A 22,798-nucleotide genomic window follows, 5' to 3' on the forward strand; every position below is an offset into this window, starting at 1 on the left:
TTAATGAATCTGTAGCATTCACACATAATCCTTATTAACCATCAAAACAGTTTGTTTTAGCTGTTAATTTTAAAATACCAAAGACTCATTTCTCTACCCTTGTATTTTTCTTATCTTACATAAATATCATGTTAATGCTCTTTGCAAATGACTCCAAATTCTACAAAGAAACACCCTGATCTTCTAGTAGACTCACTACAGCTAGGAGTGCTGTGTTATCAATTTTACACCTATAGACAGCGGTTTTTGGATCTGCCACCTCCTGATAACATAGCCTAACAGGCGTGTTTGTAAAGTTCACATTCATCCCAGAGGAGCATCTTGGAGCTAATAACATATGTTTGTTGTTACCCAACTGAATGGTACTCATGCTATCGACCTCGGAAGAGTGAAGGGCTAAGTGGACCTCCCGGGATTAGAACTTGTAACCTTGAGGTCAAACAAAGGTCCCTGTACTGGGTTCATTAGTCCACTGAGCCACAGACCCGGCTGAAAGTATGCAGTGGCTCCATAGATTTACTTTTGAAGGTGGTGTGGTCTACTCAGTTAAGTTGAGACAACCAATTATAAACATATACAGATATACATATGTAATCAGTCGACTCAACATAACGGAGTAGTTTTTGATTATCCATATAAATATATTCAGGGGGAAAAAATTAGAGCAAAAGATAAAGTGATCAAATTTAACATAACAAAACATTTGAAATTCAGCCGATTTTGAAAGTGATGACCATCGTCCCATGGTTGCAAAGCCGATGAGCATATACATAATATAACAGAAGGGATTCATACGACATGCTAAATAACATCATTGGGGGACATCTACAGGGTACTCAGGACACGCAAGTTCCTCCCCTATAATGGAGGGATGGCTATTCCCACTCTGGAGTGTGAGATCACACCCACTTTCCCGACCTCCAGATGGTCAGCATCTCTCCCACAGATAAAAGAATAGCAATCACCCCTGTGATGAATGTGGTGCACTGAGCTAGTAATGGCCTGCCAGCCGTGGCTCATATAGGCCCATGAGAAGCAGGGGCCTTAGCAGGGGCTCTTGTCTGCTGCCGACCTTGTACACCCCTAATCACTTGAATGGTCGCTATTTGCACCAGAGCGGTTCCTTTGGGTGCACATTGGTTTAAAATATTATTGTGTAATGTGAAAAGGGCTCAGTGTGTATTTCTTATGCCCAATTTCGTAAAAAAGAACAGACACAAAGGTGGTTTCAATCATGGGAAACAGAAAATAAAGGATGTCCGTTTTCTATTTCCCTTCTGCCAGTGATGACAAGGAAATTCAAAGGGAGCCCAGAGCATCAGGCAGCAAAATGTACGATGTTGAAGGCGGGGTGGTTGTAGTTTACAGGACTGCTGGGGGTGGGCCGAATGAGGTGAAAGCCCCTGGGGAGCAGTTCAGTAAAAACGACAGACCTGAGGGAGAGGCATTGGAGACTATTAGAGAACATGGATGATTATCAAGCATTCGCACCCACGTCCCAGGCTTCCCGATTGGTCTGTGCCTCACCTCCGAAGTAAACATTTTAAAACACTCTCAACTGGCTCTGGGCAGCAGAATGTGGCCGTATTAATCATATTACCAAAAAGGAAGGCATTAATTATGTTGAGATGGGCAAACAAAAACTAACTGATTGGGGAGGAAAGATATAATGAGCTTGCTAAAAAGGAATAAAGGTTTGGTGAAGAAGGAAGGGAGAACTGTACCGAATGATATGATGGTGCAAAGGAAAGCATACACAAGACTAATGGGGGGAGGGATCTGAATCAATCATAATGATGGGCATGGCTCTAGGCAACCCCCAGATTATGGTTTCTTAGCATGAATCTATTATACATGGCAAAAAAGGCCCTATACAAATCAGGCTTTGCCAAACCCCCAAAGGGGCAAAGGCTGAACTGCTAGGTCAAATCACTTCTGACCAATGCCACAGGTAACCCCAGACATGTTTGGGCGCCATCAGTGAGGTGTACATTGGGTATTTGGGCACAGAAGTCTCTGGACCCATTTCTAGGCATACCCGTCCGACGTGGAGCGACTTGAGCAAAACCAAACGGTGATAGAAGATTTTCTTTTAATCGATCCTATCCATGTGCATAACCTTGGGCAGCCCTCCAGACACACGTTTTTTCAGCCTTTCAGGCTATTTCAGAAGGAGAAAGACCACATTCAAAGCAGGCTAAATCCCACCCCAACAGGGTCAGTCAGCTCGAGCTGCTAAGTCAAATCCCTCCTGCAAAAGAGCACAAAGATTCCCAGATATCTGTTGGCCTCATTAAGTATGATCTTTCTGGTGTAGCTTGGTTCTGTAGACCCAGTGGGCTCGGACCAAAGTCTAGAAATAGCCATAGCTCTAGAGGTGACCTAAGTTTGATGACTGAAAGATGTATTGCTTTTGCCCAATTTCCCATAATAAGTAGAAACAACTGCTGCCGCGGGAAGTAGAAAATACAGTAAGTAGCAGAGTACCACTGAGTGCTGTTGGCAATGATGGCGCCCCCCCTAGCAAGATGCTCTTTGGCTATACCTGGACTTGGCCTGAAAAGACATATACTGGCCACGCCCCCTTGAACAGGAACCAGCTAAAAGGCACGGGACATGAGCATTCGAGCATGCACCCGGAGTGCTACTGAGTGCTGTTGGCTGTGCTGGCGTCCCCCTCCTAGCGGGACGCTCTTCTGATACACCTGGACTTGGCCTGAAAAGACAGATACCGGCCCTGCCCCATTGAACTAAAACAAGTTAAAAGGCAGGGGCTGCACGAATCAGCGCGCATGCACCCGGGGTGCCACTGAGTGCTGTTGGCTGTGTTGGCACCCCCCCTCCCACCGGGACACTCTCTGGATATGCCTGGACTTGGCCTGAAAAGGTATTATATGGCTGGCCATTACTGCTTCACCCCCTGCTAATGGATATCAGTGAACGCTTAAGTGCTCTGTAATACAGCATAACGCTAGTATTAGCGCATTATTCTCAACTTGTACTCTTTTATTTTAGACAGATACGGGCCTGCCTGCTTCAACCAGAACCAGCTAAAAGGCATGGGCTACGCCCATCTGGGCACATGCACCCGGAATGCCATTGAGTGCTGTTGGCTGTTCGCTGGCCCGGTTGGTTGGGGGTTCCATGGGTGCACTCTGTTCGCTTGAGTTGTCCTTCTGGCCCAGGTATCTGCTCACCCTGCCTACCTCCTGCACTGACTGCGGGCCACCCATTGCACTGGGATCTGTATCTGTACCCATACAGTCCCCACCTTTCTTCCGCACTTATCAGATATTATCTATCTGACCAACCATGCACTTGCTGGCTGCACTACCACCTTTTCATTGCCTGTATTTATTTTTTTATTTATTCTTTTCTCTCCTCTGTTCTGCACTTTCCACTTCTCGCCCTTCCACGCACTTTCCCCCTTTTTCCTTCTCCATGCACTTGCGCGTTCTTATTGTCACTGGGCCTAGTAAGATTGTTGTTTTTTATTTTTTTGTTCTCCCTTGTTCTCCTCCCTTTGCTTGGTCATGCTCTGAAACACTTGTGTACGAGCGCGATATAAATAAAATATCATATCATTTCTTGTGCCCTTAGAACCATGATCTGCTATTTGTTCTCAGGTGAGATAAGGATGCCGACAGATCTGGAGAGTTTAGTTCCTGGTGTGTATTGTCCAGTGCGGGGTGCACTGCATCAACAGTTTGTATCGGTAAAGAGGAAGAATAGTTTCTAGCACTGTTGATTTGCAGCTAGTGTGAGTTGTCCAGAATGGGGTGCATTGCATCAACTGCTTGTATCGAGAAAGGGGAAGAGAAAGAAAACTTTCCAGCACTGTTGATTTGCCAAAACAGAGACTCGAGAAACATGCGGTGGAAAATGAAATTAAGGACGGCTGCCCAAAAGAAATACATGCTGGCAGCCCCCCTGCTGTTCCCTAGTAGAAGAAACAGCATGTCTGGAGCCCTTGCGCTTCCTCTGGTGGAGGTTCTGGACTGCAGGGATCAGCAGGGGGGTGAAGGACTGGGGGGGGGGGCAGGTTGAGGGAACTAACACAGTGGGAGATCTGGAAAACTCACCTTTGCTATTGGAAAACACAGACTCCCCGCCTCTGCCTCAGGTAGTGGATAAAAAGGCTGTGTTCGATCAAGTGCTGGCCTCGACCAACTCAGCCGACTTGTCCTTTTTAAACACTCAGCCAATATTTGCCGCAGGGTAAATTTCTCTGCTCGCATTGTCTGAGTATTCACCTACACAGGGAAAGGGTTGGACACCTCCCTGACGTTGGCCCCTGCTCCCCAGGGGGTCAGGACAACGGGAATACTTCAATAACTGGTATGTTAGCACAGGACTCTATATATGTGTAGAACTAGGGGAGCACACTAAATGTCTGTGTGCTATATTGATACAATTGATTAAAATGAACGAATGCATGGATAAACATCCTCTATTAGGCGATGCCCCCGTAGGGAGCTCGATCAGGACTTCTGGCCTATTAGTGAATGCTCCCAACCTAAGCGTATCAGGGGAAAAGATGGATAAGGAACACCTAACACCACCTCAACAAAGTATCATTGAGCTGGAGCAGGTAATTAGGGGAGATCCAATGGCCCAGGTCTGCCGAACCCCCGGTGAACGTAGAGTCAATACCAGATAAGCACGTTTTCACAAATAAAGGGCGCAAAAAAATAGAACAAAGGACAGAAACAACATTCAGACTCTAGATCTGCTCCAGGGAACTAATAAACCACCTAGAAACTCATGGAGAACCATGGTGAGAAATGTGATAATTGATACCTTGGATATTGTAAATCTGGACCGTTTGTGTCAAGTGAGGATGGTGACAGTAACCGATTTACCAATTAGAGGAGGGATCTCCGCCTCTAAAGAGGGCAGGGCAATTGGCTCAAATAAGACGGAGAAGCCCAATTATGCACATAAGGCCCTCCATGGTAACAAGACACTTTCTGGCAATAAACCAGACACAGTTTACACTCTCTTAAATTATATGAAACACAAGGGAGTGAGAAATGTCTTTAAGTTGGGCAGCAGTGTATCAAGGGAAAACCCTGGCGTTAAGTTATACAACCTCTTCGGTAAAAAGAAGGCGATGTCAAAGGGGGCACAGGGCATTCGGGAGGGGGCTCGGGAGAATGATAATAAATATGAGAATCCCCTGTGTAGTCGGTTTGGGCAGCATGGGGTTCCAGGGGGAAAGGAACAAGGGGATCTGAGTGATAGAGGGAGAAGTGCCCCAAAACCTGTCAGTGTAGGTCTTGGTTAGATCCACAGTCAGGGATATGATGGAGCATTGGGCAGCAATGGATCCCCCTGTGGGAGGTGGGTTAAAGAAGGGGATGGTGGGCCAGTCTGCAGAGGATTTAAGGGTGGGTTTGCACTTAATTCAGATGAACCAGGGAAACTGAATAGGAAAAAAAAATCACTCAGGGCCCTTTACTCTCATCCCAATTAAGCTTGGAGTTTGTGCCCGGGGCAGTGCTTCAACTGAGAGAAGGGGAGAACCAACTTGCAATAGCCACCATTACAGACAATCCGCAAATCCAGATGGAAACCATCGGGTTCGGGGGTCAACCGGTGCCAGTCCCACTGACTCCCCAGGTTTCCCCCGCAAAAGGTGGGATACCCAAGTCTGTCTTTAATAGTAAATCAAGTTTTGTCCAACGGAGGCAGCCCTGTTTCCATATGATCCCAGTCTGGTATTATATTACATTTTTGGATATGGAGGGCCTGACTCCTCAAATAGGTGGAGAGTGTTGGCTTTGATGAATGAGACCACAACCCTTAGACATATTACATCATCTGACATTAAACTGGTGGATTTCATCCACCCACAGAGATACGATCATGTCAGGTTGGTCTTTCATTCTCAAGGGGTGTATTGGAGGTTTCCAACTTCAAGAATCTGGGTTATGATCTACGTTCCTTTAGTGCTGGGTTCAACAGTGTACAGAATCCGCAGTTGCAACAGATGTATAATCAACCCAGATGGGGGGAGATACGGGTGATCTGGAATGCAGGGCCTGTAATCAGACCCAGTCTATAGAGGAGGATCATAGTTGGATATGGCCAGCCCTATCCCTTAGAGAGTCAATTTCCCAGTTGCAAGGAATAAAAAAACAACTTTAGCCCCCCTCAGATTATTTCTCTGATATCATGGAACTCCATGGGTTTTTCCAACTTATGTGCCAGTCCTGAATTATGTCATCAACACAGTCAATTTTCTATAATTTGTCTGCAAGAAATGTGGCTGATAGCTCCCCCGAGTTTGGATGGATATGATATGTGAGTATAACCCACGTCTAAGGGCACGAGAGGGTGGCTGGTGGAAGTATTACTTGTTGCAGTGAGAAATGGCTGGGGCCTAAGTGTGATTTATCATCTACAGATAACCAAAGGGGTGCTCGTAGTGGTACTGGAGAATTAATCTAAGCTCCCAACTCAGTATATCTTGTTAGTTTATTTATACTGGAATTCATCTTCGAACCTCAGTTTTACGGACCTGGTGGCCGAGTTCAAGATAGTCCCCACAGGGTTTGGTGATCACAGTATGCTACAGGTTACCTTGTGTTCCCTAGACTGACAGAACAATTAAATACTATACTGCTCCCTTGAATGTGAATAGTAAACGATCCAGAGTCACTTGGCATGAGGGTAACATTTCTTTATTAAATGCTCTCTTCCTGAATGAATTCATGAGTTCTACTCTGGATAATAAACTGCTGATATTGATGCACGGCTCCTTCGGCCCTCTTGTGCAGGACCTAATTAATAAAGCGATGAAAGAAACTGGGAGGATAGTCACCAGGAAAGTACATAAACATGGATTTGATGCCATGGTTTAGAATTTAAAAAAAGAATATGCCATCGAGAAATCTGGTTAATTACTAAAATGCCAGGCTTTAATAACATAAAACATAAGGCAATACTTAAGATAAAACAAAAACTGAACAACTTGATACAAAATCATCAAGCCAGCATTTACCAAAGAGATGGAGAAAGCATGATGACCGTTCTGAGGACTTATATGAGAGGGAGCAACAACAACTCTCAGAAGAGACTACCCTAGAGGCCAACGTATGGGATTTGAAATTTACTATAAAGGACATTGGGTTTTAATTGGCAAAGCCAGCTCTTCTAGAGCAGCGTGAGCAAATCAACTTACGAATGCAACTCGAAAAAATAATGTAGATCTCTGGTCCAAAGCCCTATATCTATTATTTAAAGACATAGTCAAAGCTAGGTATACTCCCACCTCCTGGAAAACCTCATACATAGTCCCTATTTATAAGAAAGGGGATAGGGCATCCCCACTGAATGACTGACCGATTGCTCTGCTAAATTGCTCTGCACCTCCAAAGATTGAGGGTCGAAAAATGTGCTAGTCTGCATATGCAGACAATTTTATATTAATCGACCATACACAAATTGGGCGCCAAAGACTTATCATTGCCTTTAACAGGTATATAGAGGACAACCATCTAAAAGTAAATCTGTAAACGACTGTGGTTATTAGACTGAGTAAATGTATGTACCCGATTGGCTTCACTTGGGTTCTAAATATTACAAGATAGACTGTGAATGTGTCCATTAACTATTTGGGATGTCCTATTAGTTCATCACCTAAAAAAGTATTTCTATCGAAATTATCTGAGGGAGAAAGCACTGAAACAAGTCACCCAGATGAGAAAAATATATAGGAAATATGGAAAATTCTCTATGATTCCCACAATAAGGTTCTATTATTCTAAGATCCTTCCTCGTCTGTGCTATGGCCATGAATTGTTTCCCGCATGCGCTGTGAGAGAGATGTATAAATACAAAGCCCTGATTTGGCGGTCCGTTTTGTACTGATTACCCGAGTGTGTGCCACTATTTGCAATCAGATATGAATTGGGTCTATAATCAATACAAAGTTTGATGGACTGGAAAAGATTGCGTTTTTATCGGAAACTATAAGTGAGCATGAAAAAATCTCTATGTGTGCTACTTATTAAGGGCGTTAGGGATGGAGTCTCAGAGGAGGGCTTTGTCTTTAAGCTCCATGAAGAATGTCTATTGCAGCTAATGAAGTTGGGGGAGGCACTGGAAACTATCTTGCATTCTCCAGCTAAAGTGAAAAGGCTGATACAGTTTAATAACTGGGCTTTCATCAATGATGCAGTATCGGGCTTGCAACTATATTCACACATCATCTCTTCTCCAATATTTTTAGGATGCCCTGAGCCCTATCTAAAAAGCTTTCACATTAAGTAAAATGTGTTAAAGCTTTATGTGCTTCAGACTGAACGTACTTCCGACAAGGGAGATCTATCGGTGGAGGGGAGGCAACAGAGGAAATGATGATGTGTCGCTTTTGCAACACAGAAGATTCTAAGGAAATGCTTTTGCATCTGCTGACTCAATGTGAAGCCCTTAGAGGACAGCAAATTCAATATTTTTTAAAAAAGTGTGATGAACCCTGAACTGGTCTGCTTGGAGCAATTATGGTGGGCCATGCTGCATAGCAAATCAGTTGCACTAACTCTGGCAGTATTGAGATTTTTATCGGGGGTCTAAACTTTTAGAGATGCGAAACAAAGCTTCAGGAGTTGGTATTTGAACATGATGATCGTTCAATCTTAATGGATGAAATTTGTAAATAGATGTGTACATGAATTGTAAAAAAAAAGATTAATTTTATAAGGATGGGTATTTGTATTGGTATTTTCTACTATGTTCTACGTTCTATGCACACTGAATTATACTTCAATTTGCACTTATACTTGAATTTGAATTTTGTATACATGTTTACCTAAAATAACTGATGTATAGTTCTATGTACATTGAGCTATACGTGATTTTGAACTCTTACCTTCATTTGTATGTATTTGTATCTGTATTTATATATTTGTAGATGTATTTGTATATGCTTTCGATACCCTGTACTCTTATATATGTTTTATGTTTCATCCAAATCAGCTGAAGCTTAGTTTTACTGTGTGTTTTTTTTATATGTTTTCATTATTGAAAAGGTTTTGTATTAAACAAAACACATAAATAAATAATAGTAATGAGTATTTTTCCTATGTTCATGCTGGCAGTAGCGGCGGGAAAACAGAGAGAGTCTGAAGGAGCAGGCATCATGGGTGAGCTGGGAAAGGCGGGGGACAGGTGTAGCGTGTGCGACTGGGGTGGGGTAGGAAGAATGAGGTGGACGGGACTGGGGAGCATAGGAGTAAAAACATTGCAGACCCAAGGGAGAGGAGACTGGAGACCAGGAGGGGACGCCAGGGGCCATCATGGTTTCACAGGCAGGTTCTCATGCTTTCTAATTCATCAGTGCCTCCCCTCCACATGGAACGATGTAAACACACTTTGAATTGGTGTTGGGCAGTAGAAGGTGTATTTCATTTAATTACAGTGAGGAAGAAAGAAATAATCCAGGCAAACGAAAACATAATGAGATGTACTAATAAGAACTGAGTGGCTAGGGAAGAAAAACAACACTCATTGCGAAAACGTAATACAGCTTTTGGGAAGAAGGAGAGAGAGGAAGGTGAGGAAAGAGCCATTTCCGCTCATTTACGTTTATATATTTAAATGGGTGTTCATCTGAAAACGAGACATGCAATGATTTATAGTGTAGTTTTCCTTGACAATTCATTGTTTTCCGGGATCATTTTTGCAGTGCAATATCAAAAGTGAAATTTATTAAACACATAAACATGATACTCTACAAATTACCTGTTGATGGCGACAGTTCATGTGCAGCCCGGTTGAATAAAGTTGAAAAGTCTCTTAGTGGCCATCTTGAAATGAATCCATTAGGGGAAAGTGGAAAACAGTGGTTAGTGGTTAAAATCAACATTCACCTCTTTCTTTCAATTGAAGTAAGGGTCATATGAACACTGGCATCTGTTTTTTTTTTTTTAAAGAAGGGAATTAAAACAAAGCAAACAAACCCCACAACAAGCAAGGCGGGATCTCGTGTTGGGGTGGAGGTTTCTCTTGTGACATTTCGTACACTTTAAATTAAACATTAGGTAAAAAGGCACACAATTTACAACTGGTTATGTTAGGCAACACATGAACAAAATTCAAAAGATTCCAGGTCAACAACATTACACAGAAGCATTTTCCAACACATTTTCAGGATGCTGGTTCCACAAAATTTGCTTGCATTTCTACTGTAGAAACACACTCCCTGAAGGAATTTGCCAGTACTGCCAGCCACTGTCTTCAGACACTTGTCTTGGTTTCACCCCACAATGTTAGTCCTATAATTATAAGAACATTCCCGTGATGTCTTTAAACACTAACGCTAATTCTGGCCCTGCCAGCCTAAAAGTACCTTTTTATAAACACACTTTGCTTTGCCCAATAACGGCAGTATGGAAAGAACACACCCATGACTGTTTCGACCAATAATGCCATGGCTAGGACTGCCAGCCTGGCCATACCAGCCAGGGTAAGAACATTAATTGCCTTGGCTTTGCAAAGCAATGCCAGTGCTGTATCTGTATGTGTATTTATTTTAAGACCATAGATGGCAATGTCAATCAAAAATGACTTACAATAGGACATTTACTGATGGTTGAGGCATAACCCCTAAGAGCTCTTGTAATAGCCCAAACATAAGAACAAGTGGTTAGCCAGATAATGAGGGTGTAAAATAGTGCTACGTAGACTAGGGGGAATGAAAACTATACGAATCTGTGCAATAGGAATCTGAGTCTTAGCTTGGGGGTGAAGTGTGCAAGGATTAGAGAGAACAAGCAGTGAACGACTCGGGAAAGTTCACATTATCCTGTAGGAAGAGCTAATCAGACACGGCATGTGAGAAAGCTGACCCTCCCTGAAACTTGAGGAGAACCATCTCCGGTTCCGGAAGCACCTCAAAACCTTCCTCTTTGCTTCTGCTTTCTCTCTCCCTCTCCCCTGCTAAATTCTTCACTGAAACTGCACTGAATCTGCAACTGGGCCACTCTCACTGACCTCGGTCCTGGGCCCAGCCACTCTCCACTTGCACTGCCTCCCTGGCAACCCCTGCACTGCGGGACTGTCTCTGTATCCCTACAGCCCCCCCTCCCAGCACTTGTCTGCACTTACCTTGCACTTGCCACCAGCTGGCCCTATTTATTTATTTTATTCTACTTACTTGTACTGCACTTCCCCCCTCCCCTTCCCCATGCACTTTTTCCCTTCCCCTACCCCTGCACTTGCGCGAAATGAATGACACCTGGCCTAGTAGGATTGTTGTCTGTCTTCCTCTTGTTCCCCCCTCCCTGCCTTGTCGCGCCTTGAAACACTTGTGTATAGGCCCGTTACAAATGCCTTATCATATCATACTGTAGCTGGGTGGATGGCTGCAAGAGCTAAAATATTGTGAAGCCACAGATGTCTGTGTGGGTGGTTATGCAGACTTGTGTACACATTAGGCGGGCCCAGCGATGGTCACGGAGTAGAGCTGTTCAGTTGCATCTAAATCTCTGAATCGATTTGTTTTCACATTCGTGCATTTTCAAACCATGGAGTTACAGAAACGTCTTTAAGTAAAACAAATAACTTAGGCCAATCGTGCTAGAGGAAAGATGAAGAACAGCACGTATCATGTAACATTTGAGTAAAATATTTTCAAATATACTGAACTAATTTACCTTGCTGTCCTCGAGGCTGCTCCTGCTGACCTGTCCTATCACAAGTGTGAGTGTGGTTCAGCTTGGCTCCTCCCCTGCTGCACATATCAAATTTGATTGGCTGCCAAACAGCCAGTGTAGTTTTGTGGTGTCTGTGACTGATAGCAAGGAAATCAACGTTGCAATTTGTGCAAAGATCTTGCTGGTGGGCCAGACGTCTAGCGCCTTTTGATCCTCCTAAATCAAGCATTTAACACTACCTGCCTGGAGCTCAGGGCATTCGGCAGAACAACAAAGAGAATCCGTGTTGCATGGGGCCTACCGCAGTGTCTGAGCATCATGAACACAACGCACTCACGCCACACAGGGCTTTGGCTCCCATGATTGCTCAGCATTGACAATTCTTGCTGACGCTACTGGCAGCTGCAGCTCAAAACATGTAGAGATCCAAAGGTTGTGGACCCATGCAGTACAATGACCTCTACATTCAATGCTTGTTCCCACCTATAACCAGGCCGCCCATTCCTGCACGTCAGGAAGGAAATGAAGACTATTCCTTGTGAAACATCTCACCAGGTGCTGATCACTGCCTCTAGTAGTGTCGGCACCTGGCAGCTCTAACTGTGCCTCCAGCACATCTGGATTGTATAATCATGCACATTGGGCAACGATGCCAAGAAAAAGTCAAAATCATTCTGTGTTTGCTGGTAATTCAGTCGAAATGACTGCCAACATCAATGACTGATACTTCCACTTGGTCTGGCGGAATTGCAGCTGGATTACGAGTGACAGCATGGCGGCCTTTAGTCCCCATTCAGGGAGTGCAGAGGAAACCAAAGGGGATTTGACATTGTGGTAATTCCACCATGTTTTTGGCATAAAATGGAGCATTTATCTCCAGCACTTCATGGGAGGTAAATTCTCCACTTCAATGCCAACTCAGAATGTGGCAGTAATTGTAATGGGTCATTTATAATGTGCTTAATACCCATATGTTTCTAAGCGCGGACCCGGGGATCGAACCTGTGTTGGTCGGTTACCAGTCGACACCAAATGGTCGAAATCCAAATAGTCGAATTTTTTAAAAAATGTTTTGACATTTTTTTTGGGGGGGTTCCCCCCCGAACCACCCTTTTTATATATTATTTTTTTTTTAACCAAACAAAACGAAAACAAATATATAAATAAATAAAACAAACAATTCAACCATTTTTCTTTCGACCATTTGGTTTCGACCAAATGGTCATTCGATCTTTTTTTTTCGACCAAATGAGCGGACACCTTGCTCGGCATCATCATGCTTCCAAGACATGAACTATCCTCTCAAGCCAAAGTACAGTAAAACTGTTGGTAAAGAAGTGGTGGTAACACACTACCAACAATATGTTGCACCACCAAACTCACAACGATGCAGAGTAATCCACTGCCCTTCTCCCTTACTGGCATACTCACAGTCATGAGTGTAATTCCCAGCAGCTTGAATGAACAGGGGCGGGGTTACATGTATCACTTACTTGCCGTCTCCGCTTTCCGCAGCTTCATCAGAGCAATGATTGGGATCCATTGTGGAAATGGGATCAGTTACAACCACCTGCAAACAAGAAAGTCACTAGAGGTAACTACAGTGGGTCACACAGGCAGTCTATGCTAGCTGACCTTTGCGGAGATAGTAAGCACTTGTGTCCTCATAGTAGACGGCAGAAACAGCAGACTGAAGAAACAAGCTAATTCATTTGCCTTTAACCTGCAACTAACACTTGTTCAATATAATAAAGTGGTTATCGATGACCATCTGTTAACGCACTGAAAATACATTTTACTCTTCAACAAGAATGTTCTTTTGTTCCATCCACAATGTGGTTGCCACTTAAGTTCAAGGTTATTTTATTTTAACGAAGCCTGGGTACAACCTGATCATAAGCCCTGCCAATGGGGTGAAAGAAACTGCATTGACCTACTTTCCATTTGCAGCACACCAATCACAGGCTTTCATTGAAAAGTGGAATACTATTGGTTCCCCTCAATGAGATATATGTCATTTATAACGCACCTATACACAAGTGTGTCTATGCACGACAAGACAAGGGAGGGAAGACAGAGGGAGGATAAGACACACAATCTTACTAGGCCTTGTGTCATTCAGATACTGCAAGTGCGAGAAAAAAAAGATCAAGGGGAAAGGGAGGAGGGGGGTGCAAGGGAGAGGAGAGAACAGGGCAGCAATGCTCTGAGTAAGTGCAGTAAGGGCAGTGCAGCTCTGGATAGTGCAAGGAGACACGGACTGTAGAGTTACAATTACAGACCCTAAGTGCATGGTAGGCCCGGGGACTGTGCACGGGTGACTGATCAGGAAGTTACATCATTACAAGTTCGACAGTAAAGTCAGTACATGGTCCCATAGATTTTTCCAAGGGATGATGAGGGGTGGTGAGGCAATGTTAATCTCCATTTTCAGAATCCACAGTCTGCCATGCAGATTTTGGCATATTTACCGTGACTAGGGGTGTACCGAAATTCGGCTTCGAGTAAGTATTCTGCCGGAATTAAGCTATTCGGTTTCGGCAGAATACTTACTTGTATCAGCACTCGAAGCCAATTTTTTACACCTCTAGTTCAAACACAGTTTCCCGCTAACATCAATAATTACAAACATAATGAAAGGGGAAGCTGGAAAAGTGACAGAATGCTTACTCATGACCTCTCCCAAGTCTTTGTAGGTTTTCCGTCATGGGCATTTCGTGTCACCCATTCGTGTTCCTGACACTCTCGCATTCACGCCGAGTAGAATTCAGGTGACCAGAGCGCTGCTATTTGTAGTTCGAATGGCTGCATCCTTTGTTTGAATGGCTGCATCCGTTCTTTTCGTAATGATGCAATATTTTTCTACAATATGCTAGTCCTGTGGTAATAAAACCGCATCCCCCCAGATAGCAGCAGACAGCAGAAGTTGTGAAAGCCGGCACAGGAAGTTACAGAAAGAGGTGAAACGAGCAGGGCTCTGCGAGCTGCAGGTCCAGCTCTCGGACAGAGAACACTCTAATTTTTGAAGAATAGCCCGCCCACATTCAGAAAATGCACAATTGTTATATTTTATATGTGCCTGAATGTTTAATTGTGTTAAAGATTACCTTTTTCTGGCATCCTTTGTAGATGTTTATTTTAGTTTATAGAGTTCTTCTAGGAGCCACAGGCACTAGGATGAATTTTCACCCCCGGCCCCATGTCATACATAATGGCAAAGGCAGGCTTTTAATCAGCCAGGGGGGGGCCTCTGACCCAAAAAAGAGGGGGTTGGCAAGGCCTGCTTTCAGTGCCGAGCCGTTTGTTATTTTGTGATTGCTGCTCTTCTGGGCTGGGCTATTGAAACCGGCTTGCAGCACCCATTGTTGGGGGTTTGTCCTTGGCCCCATGCGTGCCCGCAAGACCCCACCCTGAAAGGACCACACTGCTCACACGTCCTTCCAGTTCGGGCTTCCCGGTCGCTCTGCCGCGGCCGGGAACGCCCTGTTTATTTATACAGCGCACAGCGGCGTGTAACATCACGCCGCCACGTGCGTGTCCCACACGGGGCAGCGCCACACCCATTAGCTCTCTGCGGGAGGCCTGGGCACTATCCTGTGAGCTGAAAGATACAGCTCAACAGGGGCCCGGGAGCACAAGGGGGAGGGAGGGTGAACAGGCAGGTGGTGAAAAGAAGGCGAGAAGGAGAGGGAGAGGGAGAGCTGAGAGGGAAAAACATAGTGCACGTGGGCAGAGGGACACAGAGAGAACGAGAAGGAAGGGTGAGAGAAAGAGAAGTGGAATGCATCATTAGAGAGAGGGGATTGGTGAAAGGGAGACTGATTAAGGATGGCAGACACTGGGATATGGAGCAAGAGAAGACAGAGAGATGAAGAGGGGGGGCTGGAGGCGAAGCGACAGAGTAAAGGGAGAAAGGAGGCAGCCAGCAAGACTGCAAGGTGAAGGGAGCTAGCAAAGTAAAGAGACCGCGAGGGAGAGAGAGAAAGAGGGAAGGGCAAGCAAATACAGAACGTGACTGAAAGAGAAGGGGATCAAGGGGGAGAAAGAGAGAGCAAGAGTGAGAAAAGCATAAAGGTGGCTTGAGGAGTTGGAACTTGAGAGGGTCAGAGAAAGACAGGGTAAAGGCATTCACAGTGCACTGTGTGTTTCTACTTTGCTGCATGTGTCTCGATGATCTTTCACCCCCAATGAAACCTCCCCTGGCAGTAATGGTCCTATAAACAGTAATTTTATTTACTGTAGTAGTGAAAGCGCAGTTCAAGTGATCAGAGCTGACTTTAATCTCTGTGGGCCGGCATCCCTCACTCCCGAGCCCCTGCCCTTAATTCTCACTGGCTTTAGCTTGTTAGACCCCCTGCACTCCTCCCTGATTGACTGCCCCTGGCTAGGAGGAGACCTCACTGCCCAGTTAAGTGTGGCTAATTAGACACTTCCTCGGAATGATCCCACCTGGCTTTCTGCAAACATGCCAGACAGTAACATGCACACAACTCAATGACAGCACATGTGACACAGAGAGTGCCAAGGTGCCATAAGAGTTATAAATTGCCCCACTGGCGTCGAGAGCATGTGTGAACAGGGACTGCTACTTGCATGTGCATTAATTAAGAGGACAATTATTGGATCAGTTATAGGAACGATGAATTGCTGGGCCTGTTCGCCACATGTTGGGGGTGCAAACATATTCATAGCACTGAAATCTGCGACCCCTCCCTCCTCCTCTCTCCACCATAATGTCTCCTTCAAGGCCCACCCTGAAGAACAAAGGGAGAAACTCTCATGCAGCCTATCACTGAGTGGGCGCTTCACCTTCTACTTGAAGGAGCATGCATTCATTCGGAAAGATTGGGATATTACTTTTTGAAGTTGTCTCTTTGTTATTAGTAAGGCCTTTTATAATTTCTAATACATAAATGTTTAAGTAATCAGAGTTGTGATGACTCCTTTTGTGTGTCAGAGTCCTGCTGGACACAGAAGGCTAAAGATGGGCCGGCCCAAAAGCAAAATTTGAAAGAACAAGAACACACATCCCAGTCTCCACTCACAGTGATTGCATGCATGCATACTTTACTTTTGGGATAGTCTTACTTGGACCCAGCCGAACAAGAAACACATATTAATGCACACAAATACAAACTGTGCTATTTTTGAACAGTTTATTTTCTGATAATGTATTCCTTTCATGGTTTACACAAATGTTTTCTGTAGACAACAAAGAAAAGGAAATGCAATAACGGATGGATGTACATATTTTAAAGTCTGTGTGTTCATTTACAACGTGTTTATCTTGTCAACATAACTTTATTTATTAAAAAGGCAACTATTCGGTACATATTCGGCTCCGGCCGAATATTTTTCCAACTATTCGGTATTCGGCCGAATACATATGTCTACTATTCAGCACACCCCTAACCGTGACTGGTCATTCTGCTGAGGTAAATACAGTGATGTGTTGCCTTAAAAGGCAGGATTCATCTCCAGCATGTTGCTGGAGGTAGAGCAACCACTTCAAGGAGAAAACATGGAATTCAAAGATGCAGTCCATTTGGCAGTAATACCCTTAACACCAAAAAGTGGCAACAACAGAATTACTATACACATTTCTAACCGCTTCCAAAACAAATTAAAGGACAGCCTCCCAATGCACTCCGGAGATGGCTTGTGAATCTTTTTTTCTGGCAGACTCTCTCTGGTCTATTGATATTGAAGAGCCCAGAAGAAGCCGCCACCAGCAAAACATGTGTTCACTCAGAGTTTTTAATCAATACCTGATGTATTTTTTCACTCTCACAGCAGGACTTTTAATAGGTCCTGATAATGAACCTTTATTAATGTGCTGTGTTTACCAGGATGATTGTATTGTTCTCCGATTTTTAAATACAAGACAAACAGAATTTCCTCCACAAATGTATCCTTCATCATTTTCATGGAAATTAATACACCCATTAATTTCTTTAGCTATTACAACGAGTTATGAATATGATGTGCCTACTGCTATTGTGTCAGAGGGAACGAAGCACATTGTGGTGTCTGATCGGTAGGAGATAGTTGGAGGGAGAGAGTAGTCATGGGGAAAGGAGCATACTATGGTGTCTGATCAGTAGGAGATAGTTGGAGGGAGGGAGTGGTCATGGGGAAAGGAGCATACTATGGTGTCTGATCGGTAGGAGATAATTGGAGGGAGGGAGTGATCATGGGGAAAGGAGCATACTATGGTGTCTGATCGGTAGGAGATAATTGGAGGGAGGGAGTGGTCATGGGGAAAGGAGCATAGTATGGTGTCTGATCGGTAGGAGATAGTTGGAGGGAGGGAGTGGTCATGGGGAAAGGAGCATACTAAGGTGTCTAATCTGTAGGAGTTAGTTGGAGGGAGGACGTGGGCATGAAGGCCACTCTGCGTCATACTTAAAGGGGCCCATTGTGGTGTCTGATCTGTAGGAGATTGTTGGAGTGAGGGGGGATCATGGGTCCCATGCTCTGTCAGAGGGACAGAAGGACATTGTGGTGTCTGAATTAAGGGAGATAGTTGACAGTGGGAATGGGTGTGACTTTGTGTCAGAGGGAAAGAAGCAGATTGTGGTGTCTGATCTGTAGGAGCTTGTTGGACTGAGGGGACGGGCATAAGTGCCACTATTTGTCAGAGGGACAGAAGCACATTGTGGTGCCTAAACTTTTGGAAATGGTTGCAGTGAGGGGGTGGGTCTGAGAAAGAAGCACATTGTGGTGTCTGATCTGCAGGAGATTGTTGTGTGAGGTAGTGGGCATTTGTGCCACTGTGTGTCAGACAGAAAGAAGCTGTTTGTGGTGTCTGATCGGTAGGTGATAGTTGAGGGGGATGGAGTGGGCATGGGTGTCACTCTGTGTCAGAGAGAAGGAAGCACATTGTGGTGTCTCTTCTGTAGGCGATAGATCTGCTAGGTAGTGGGCATGGGTGCCACTCTGTGCCAGAAGGAAGGAAGCATATTGTGGTGTCTCTTCTGTAGGAGATAGTTGAGTGAGATAGTTGGCATGAGTGCCACTGTGCACAAGAGGGAAAGCAGCACATTGTGCTGTCTGATTGGTAGGAGACAGTTGGAGGGATGGAGTGGGCATGGGTGCCACTCTGCATCAGAGGGAGTGAAGAAACGTGTGGTGTCTGATCTGTAAGATATAGTTCAGTGAGGTAGTTGGCATGGGTGCCACTCTGTGTCCGAGGAAAATCACATGGTGGTGCCTGATATGTAGGAGATAGTTGGAGGGAGGACGTGGCATGGGCATGGGTGCCACTCTGTGTCAGAGGTAAAGAAGCATATTGTGCTGTTTGATCTGTAGGAGACAGTTGGAGAGAGGGAGTGGGCATGGGTGCCACTTTGTGTCAGAAGGAAAGAAACACATTGTGGTTTCTGATCTGTATGAGATAGTTGGACTGAGGGAGGGCCATAGGGACCACTCTTTGTTAGAGAGAAAAAAGCACATTGTGGTGTCTGATCTGTAGGAGATATTTGGAGCAAGGCAGTGGGGGCTACTTTGCCCTTGCTAAGAGATTTGCTAAGGCTCTGATTAAAAGTACAGTCAACACAGTAAAAACATTGAATTTGGCAGATCAGCAAAAATGTGGCCTGGGGGAACCCAGACATGGACCCCTTGCTCACTGTGCTCAGAGAGGCAAATCTCCACCTCACTGATGAGGTCCAACAAGGCTGAAACACGCGTATGGGGTTGCTGTTGGCACTCTTGTTCAAAGGAGGTTTGCCTGGCATTTCGGTGCTGGAATGACCTTGTGGGCGGGACGAAGACTGATATGCAAATGGATATTCCTCCTTTGGGAAAAGTACAGCGAGCAAAAAGCGATGGATGCGGACTCTCAAAGTGGGAAAAAAACAAACAACAGGTTATCATGCCATGTTCTTTCTAGAGAGGGGCCCCTGCAACCTTGTTTGTATTATAAAGGCAGCACGTTGAAGAATTGTAAAGCACACCTGGCCCAATATTTCTGTGAATGCATATGGGATGTAAGGAACGCCTGACAAGTGGCAAGTCGGTGTGGGTCTTGAAGGGTGGGGTCTACCCAGATTATGTTTACAACAATTAGCAACTATGGGCATTCCTTGCATTTATAATACACTCCAGGGCCGGTCTGTCTATTGGGTGTCTATTGTAGAGGCCTAGATCTGAAGAGGAGGTTGGACATGCCTTAAAAGGAGTCCTTTAAGAGCAATCATTCTTGCAGAAATGGAACCGACAAATGGTGTTTTCTGAAGCACCGACATCATCTTCAATTGGATGGCTCTAAGGGTATTGCATACATTTGCCTAAAATGTTACAAATGACCCTCAACCAAATGCACCCCATATAGTGACTAAGCAATCCATAGCTTCACGCTGCAGAATACATCCAGCTTCCCACTTCACACATAAACACACCCTTTCTTTGTGCAACTCCGCAAACAATGAGTCAATGAAATACGTAGACGTGTCTGTGCCTGAGCTTCAGTAAAGGGGGTCCAATATTTAGGCAAATGCATTCAATCAGTCAAATACAAATGGATCTAAGTATTCAAACCTACAACCCAAAACAAAGCTGTACTTTTTAAGCTGATCTACATATCTATAGCCACACAGATAGTGGAGAGACCAGGGGGTGCCCACATGGCATTGCTGCTCTCAGTCTACTTGCACCATGCGAAACGTTTGACCCTCAGCCCTCTTTAAAGACATCTGTGTTTTTTTCTCTGGTCATGCTGCTGTCAGCAACTGTTTGGGTGGCTCTCGCAAATGGGGCGCAACCAATGTTTTAAGGGAGGAGAGGTGATGCAGAGGAAGGGTGCAGGCGCAGTCTTAAAATGCAACCCCTCCCCTACATAAAACCCCGAGAAGAATTGCCACTTGGATCATTGCTCAGAGTGGTCTCTGAACATCTGCCCAAATAGCCGGGCAAAATAATCGTGCAACAACAGATTTTAAAATGTGTTGCTATAATTGCTTGACTTGCAGTTGGGCACATAGTTTTTCGTATTCAGATAACCTGGTTTAGCGTTCCAAATTCTGCAATCGCTGCCCAAGTTATGACATTACAAACTGGAACACATCCTCTCAGAGCGCAAAAGAGGTCTAGTCCTATGTTTGTTTTGGCAGCTACTGTCAGATTGCAGTCTTACTTTTGTGACAGGGGGCTGTTCCAGTTTTTGATTTTAAATCTCTGGTTCCCTACATAATATGCAGCCCTGACTCACACACTCAACACTGATTTCTACAAGTTAGCAGGGGATCTTACCTCACAGTACACAGCTACTGCTATGCACCCACGCGCAACCTCTCCCTGACGCAGATCCCACACGATTGCTACAGCATAGTGATAGGCTCAGGTAAATCATTAGCAACACAGCCCCGGCCCCTCCTTCCCTGGCATCGCAGGTCACATTCTGGGCAATACGGGGGAGGATCCCGGAGAGGCCCTTGCACTAAATCACACTCTGAGAGAGAGTGATAAATAAGGAGGGTGAGTGACAAGGCGGGGAGAGAAATGAGGAAGGGGAGGGGAGACTGGGAGAGGTGGTATCCGGTCTTTCTGCCGCACTGCAGCAAAGTCCCTGCAGAAGTCCTTCAATGCACTTTTGTTCACAGAACCTTTGACACAAAATGCAGTGTGATTGGGTGGGGTATTATGGGATGGGGAATATGTGAGGTTGCCTAGGGGGCGGCGGGGGGGCAGGTGTGGTCTCCCCACAGATTTTGCAGCAAAGTTGTAAAAGACACGAGGAAAAAAACGCAGTTAAAAAAGGGGGTTGGAGGAAGTAGTAGCACATGAAACCAGAGAGAAAGAGCATGAGGGGCAGAGAAACAGAAAGAGAGAGATACTGCACGAGAGATGAAGGAGACCTACACCCAGAGAGATGGACCTCAAAAAAGCACCCGATGCACAGACAGAAGGAGTGTAGGAAATAGAGGGGCGGGGAAAGGGATGGGCAAGGGAAGCAGGAATAGAAGAGGAGTGGGGGGCGATGGAAGGTGAGGGAGAGAATGGCAGGAAGTGAGAGAAGGATGACAAGAAAAGAAGGCAGAGAGGGGTAAAATGACAAAGACAGACAGAATGAGAGGAAGGGTGGGGAGAAAGAGAGAGGAGAGAGAGAGAGAGAATCAGGGACAGCGATTCACACAGAAAGGTAGAACGAGGGGGCAATCAAAGAGGAGGAGGGAAAGACAGAGGGGGAGAAAGTTCCACAGAGGAGGATATAGAGAGAGGGACAAAGAGAGACAGTGAGACAGAAAGGGGGGCACAGAAAGAGAGGGAGAAAGAGAGACAGTGAGACAGAAAGGCGGGGCACAGGAGGAGAGGGACAAGAAGAGACAGTGAGAGAGAAAGAGAGTGACAAAGAGGGACAGTGAGACAGTGAGAGAGAAATGGAGGCAGGGCACAGAAAGAGAGGTAGAGAGAAGGAGACATAGGAGAAGGCTGGAAAGAGACCCCAGTGAGGAATCTAGAACATATTTTGGAGAGAGAGAGAGAGAGAAAGAAAGAGAGAGAGAGATAGAGAGAGAGAGCAAGCACATACCAGACTGCTCTGACACAGAGAGACATAGAGAACAGATCTGCAAGATCATGCTGCCCGAGAAAGGAGAGTGAGAGAGCACAAAGTCGCTGACGACGAGAAAGACCAGAAGCAAAATGGAGGAGGCAGCATTTTAACCGCTGCAGGGTCATGTGCCTTACAACCGGTTACCCTCCCCCTGGGAAAGGGAGGGCAGGGGACGGAACAGCGCCAAGGCGCCAAAACAACCCAAAAGCCTGCGAAGGGCTAAACAAAAGAAGTGGGCCTTATAAGCAGCAGGGTCCGACTGCAGAAACATCTCGCTCCTGCAGTGGGACCCTGCTGACTCGGCATGGCAGAAGGATTTCGTTTTTGGTTCATGTGCTGCAGTGATGTTCGTGATGGGTCACAGTAAGGAGGTGTTGCAGTGAAGGACGGGTCGTCGTTCCAGTGAGGCAGGAGCATCGAGGCAGGAACGTATATGCAGAGGGCAGGAATGAACATGCGGGGGAGGTAAGTGTGGGCGAGGGACAAGGAATAGGCTTGTTCCTGGGCGGGTCGGGCACGTAGGGCCTTCGGTTAAGCACCCATCCCTCCCTCCACTTAGCTCGCCCAAGGCGCATCGTGGGTA

The 22,798-nt window shown here is 45.3% G+C and overlaps 1 protein-coding gene across 2 annotated transcripts in view; it reads right to left on the reverse strand.

Annotated features, from left to right (window-relative positions):
* The window catches only part of LOC138489592 (interleukin-18-like), a 102,140-nt gene extending 81,011 nt beyond the window's left edge, over window positions 1-21,129 (reverse strand). Inside the window, exons 1-3 of one of the 2 annotated variants that reach the window (XM_069617298.1) lie at window positions 14,331-14,463; window positions 13,154-13,230; window positions 9,748-9,812 (exon numbers count right to left, since the gene is read on the reverse strand). In XM_069617298.1, coding sequence (XP_069473399.1) covers window positions 9,748-9,812; window positions 13,154-13,203 — 115 coding nt within the window. In that variant the 5' untranslated portion in view covers window positions 13,204-13,230; window positions 14,331-14,463. Of the gene's footprint in view, window positions 1-9,747; window positions 9,813-13,153; window positions 13,231-14,330; window positions 14,464-20,912 lie in introns of those variants that run through there. The other variant, XM_069617297.1, reaches the window with a different exon arrangement.
* Between the last annotated feature and the right edge of the window lie 1,669 nt (window positions 21,130-22,798).

The sequence above is a fragment of the Ambystoma mexicanum genome, chromosome 9, assembly GCF_040938575.1.
Source record: "Ambystoma mexicanum isolate Mex_15411 chromosome 9, UKY_AmexF1_1, whole genome shotgun sequence".
Lineage (NCBI taxonomy): Eukaryota > Metazoa > Chordata > Amphibia > Caudata > Ambystomatidae > Ambystoma > Ambystoma mexicanum.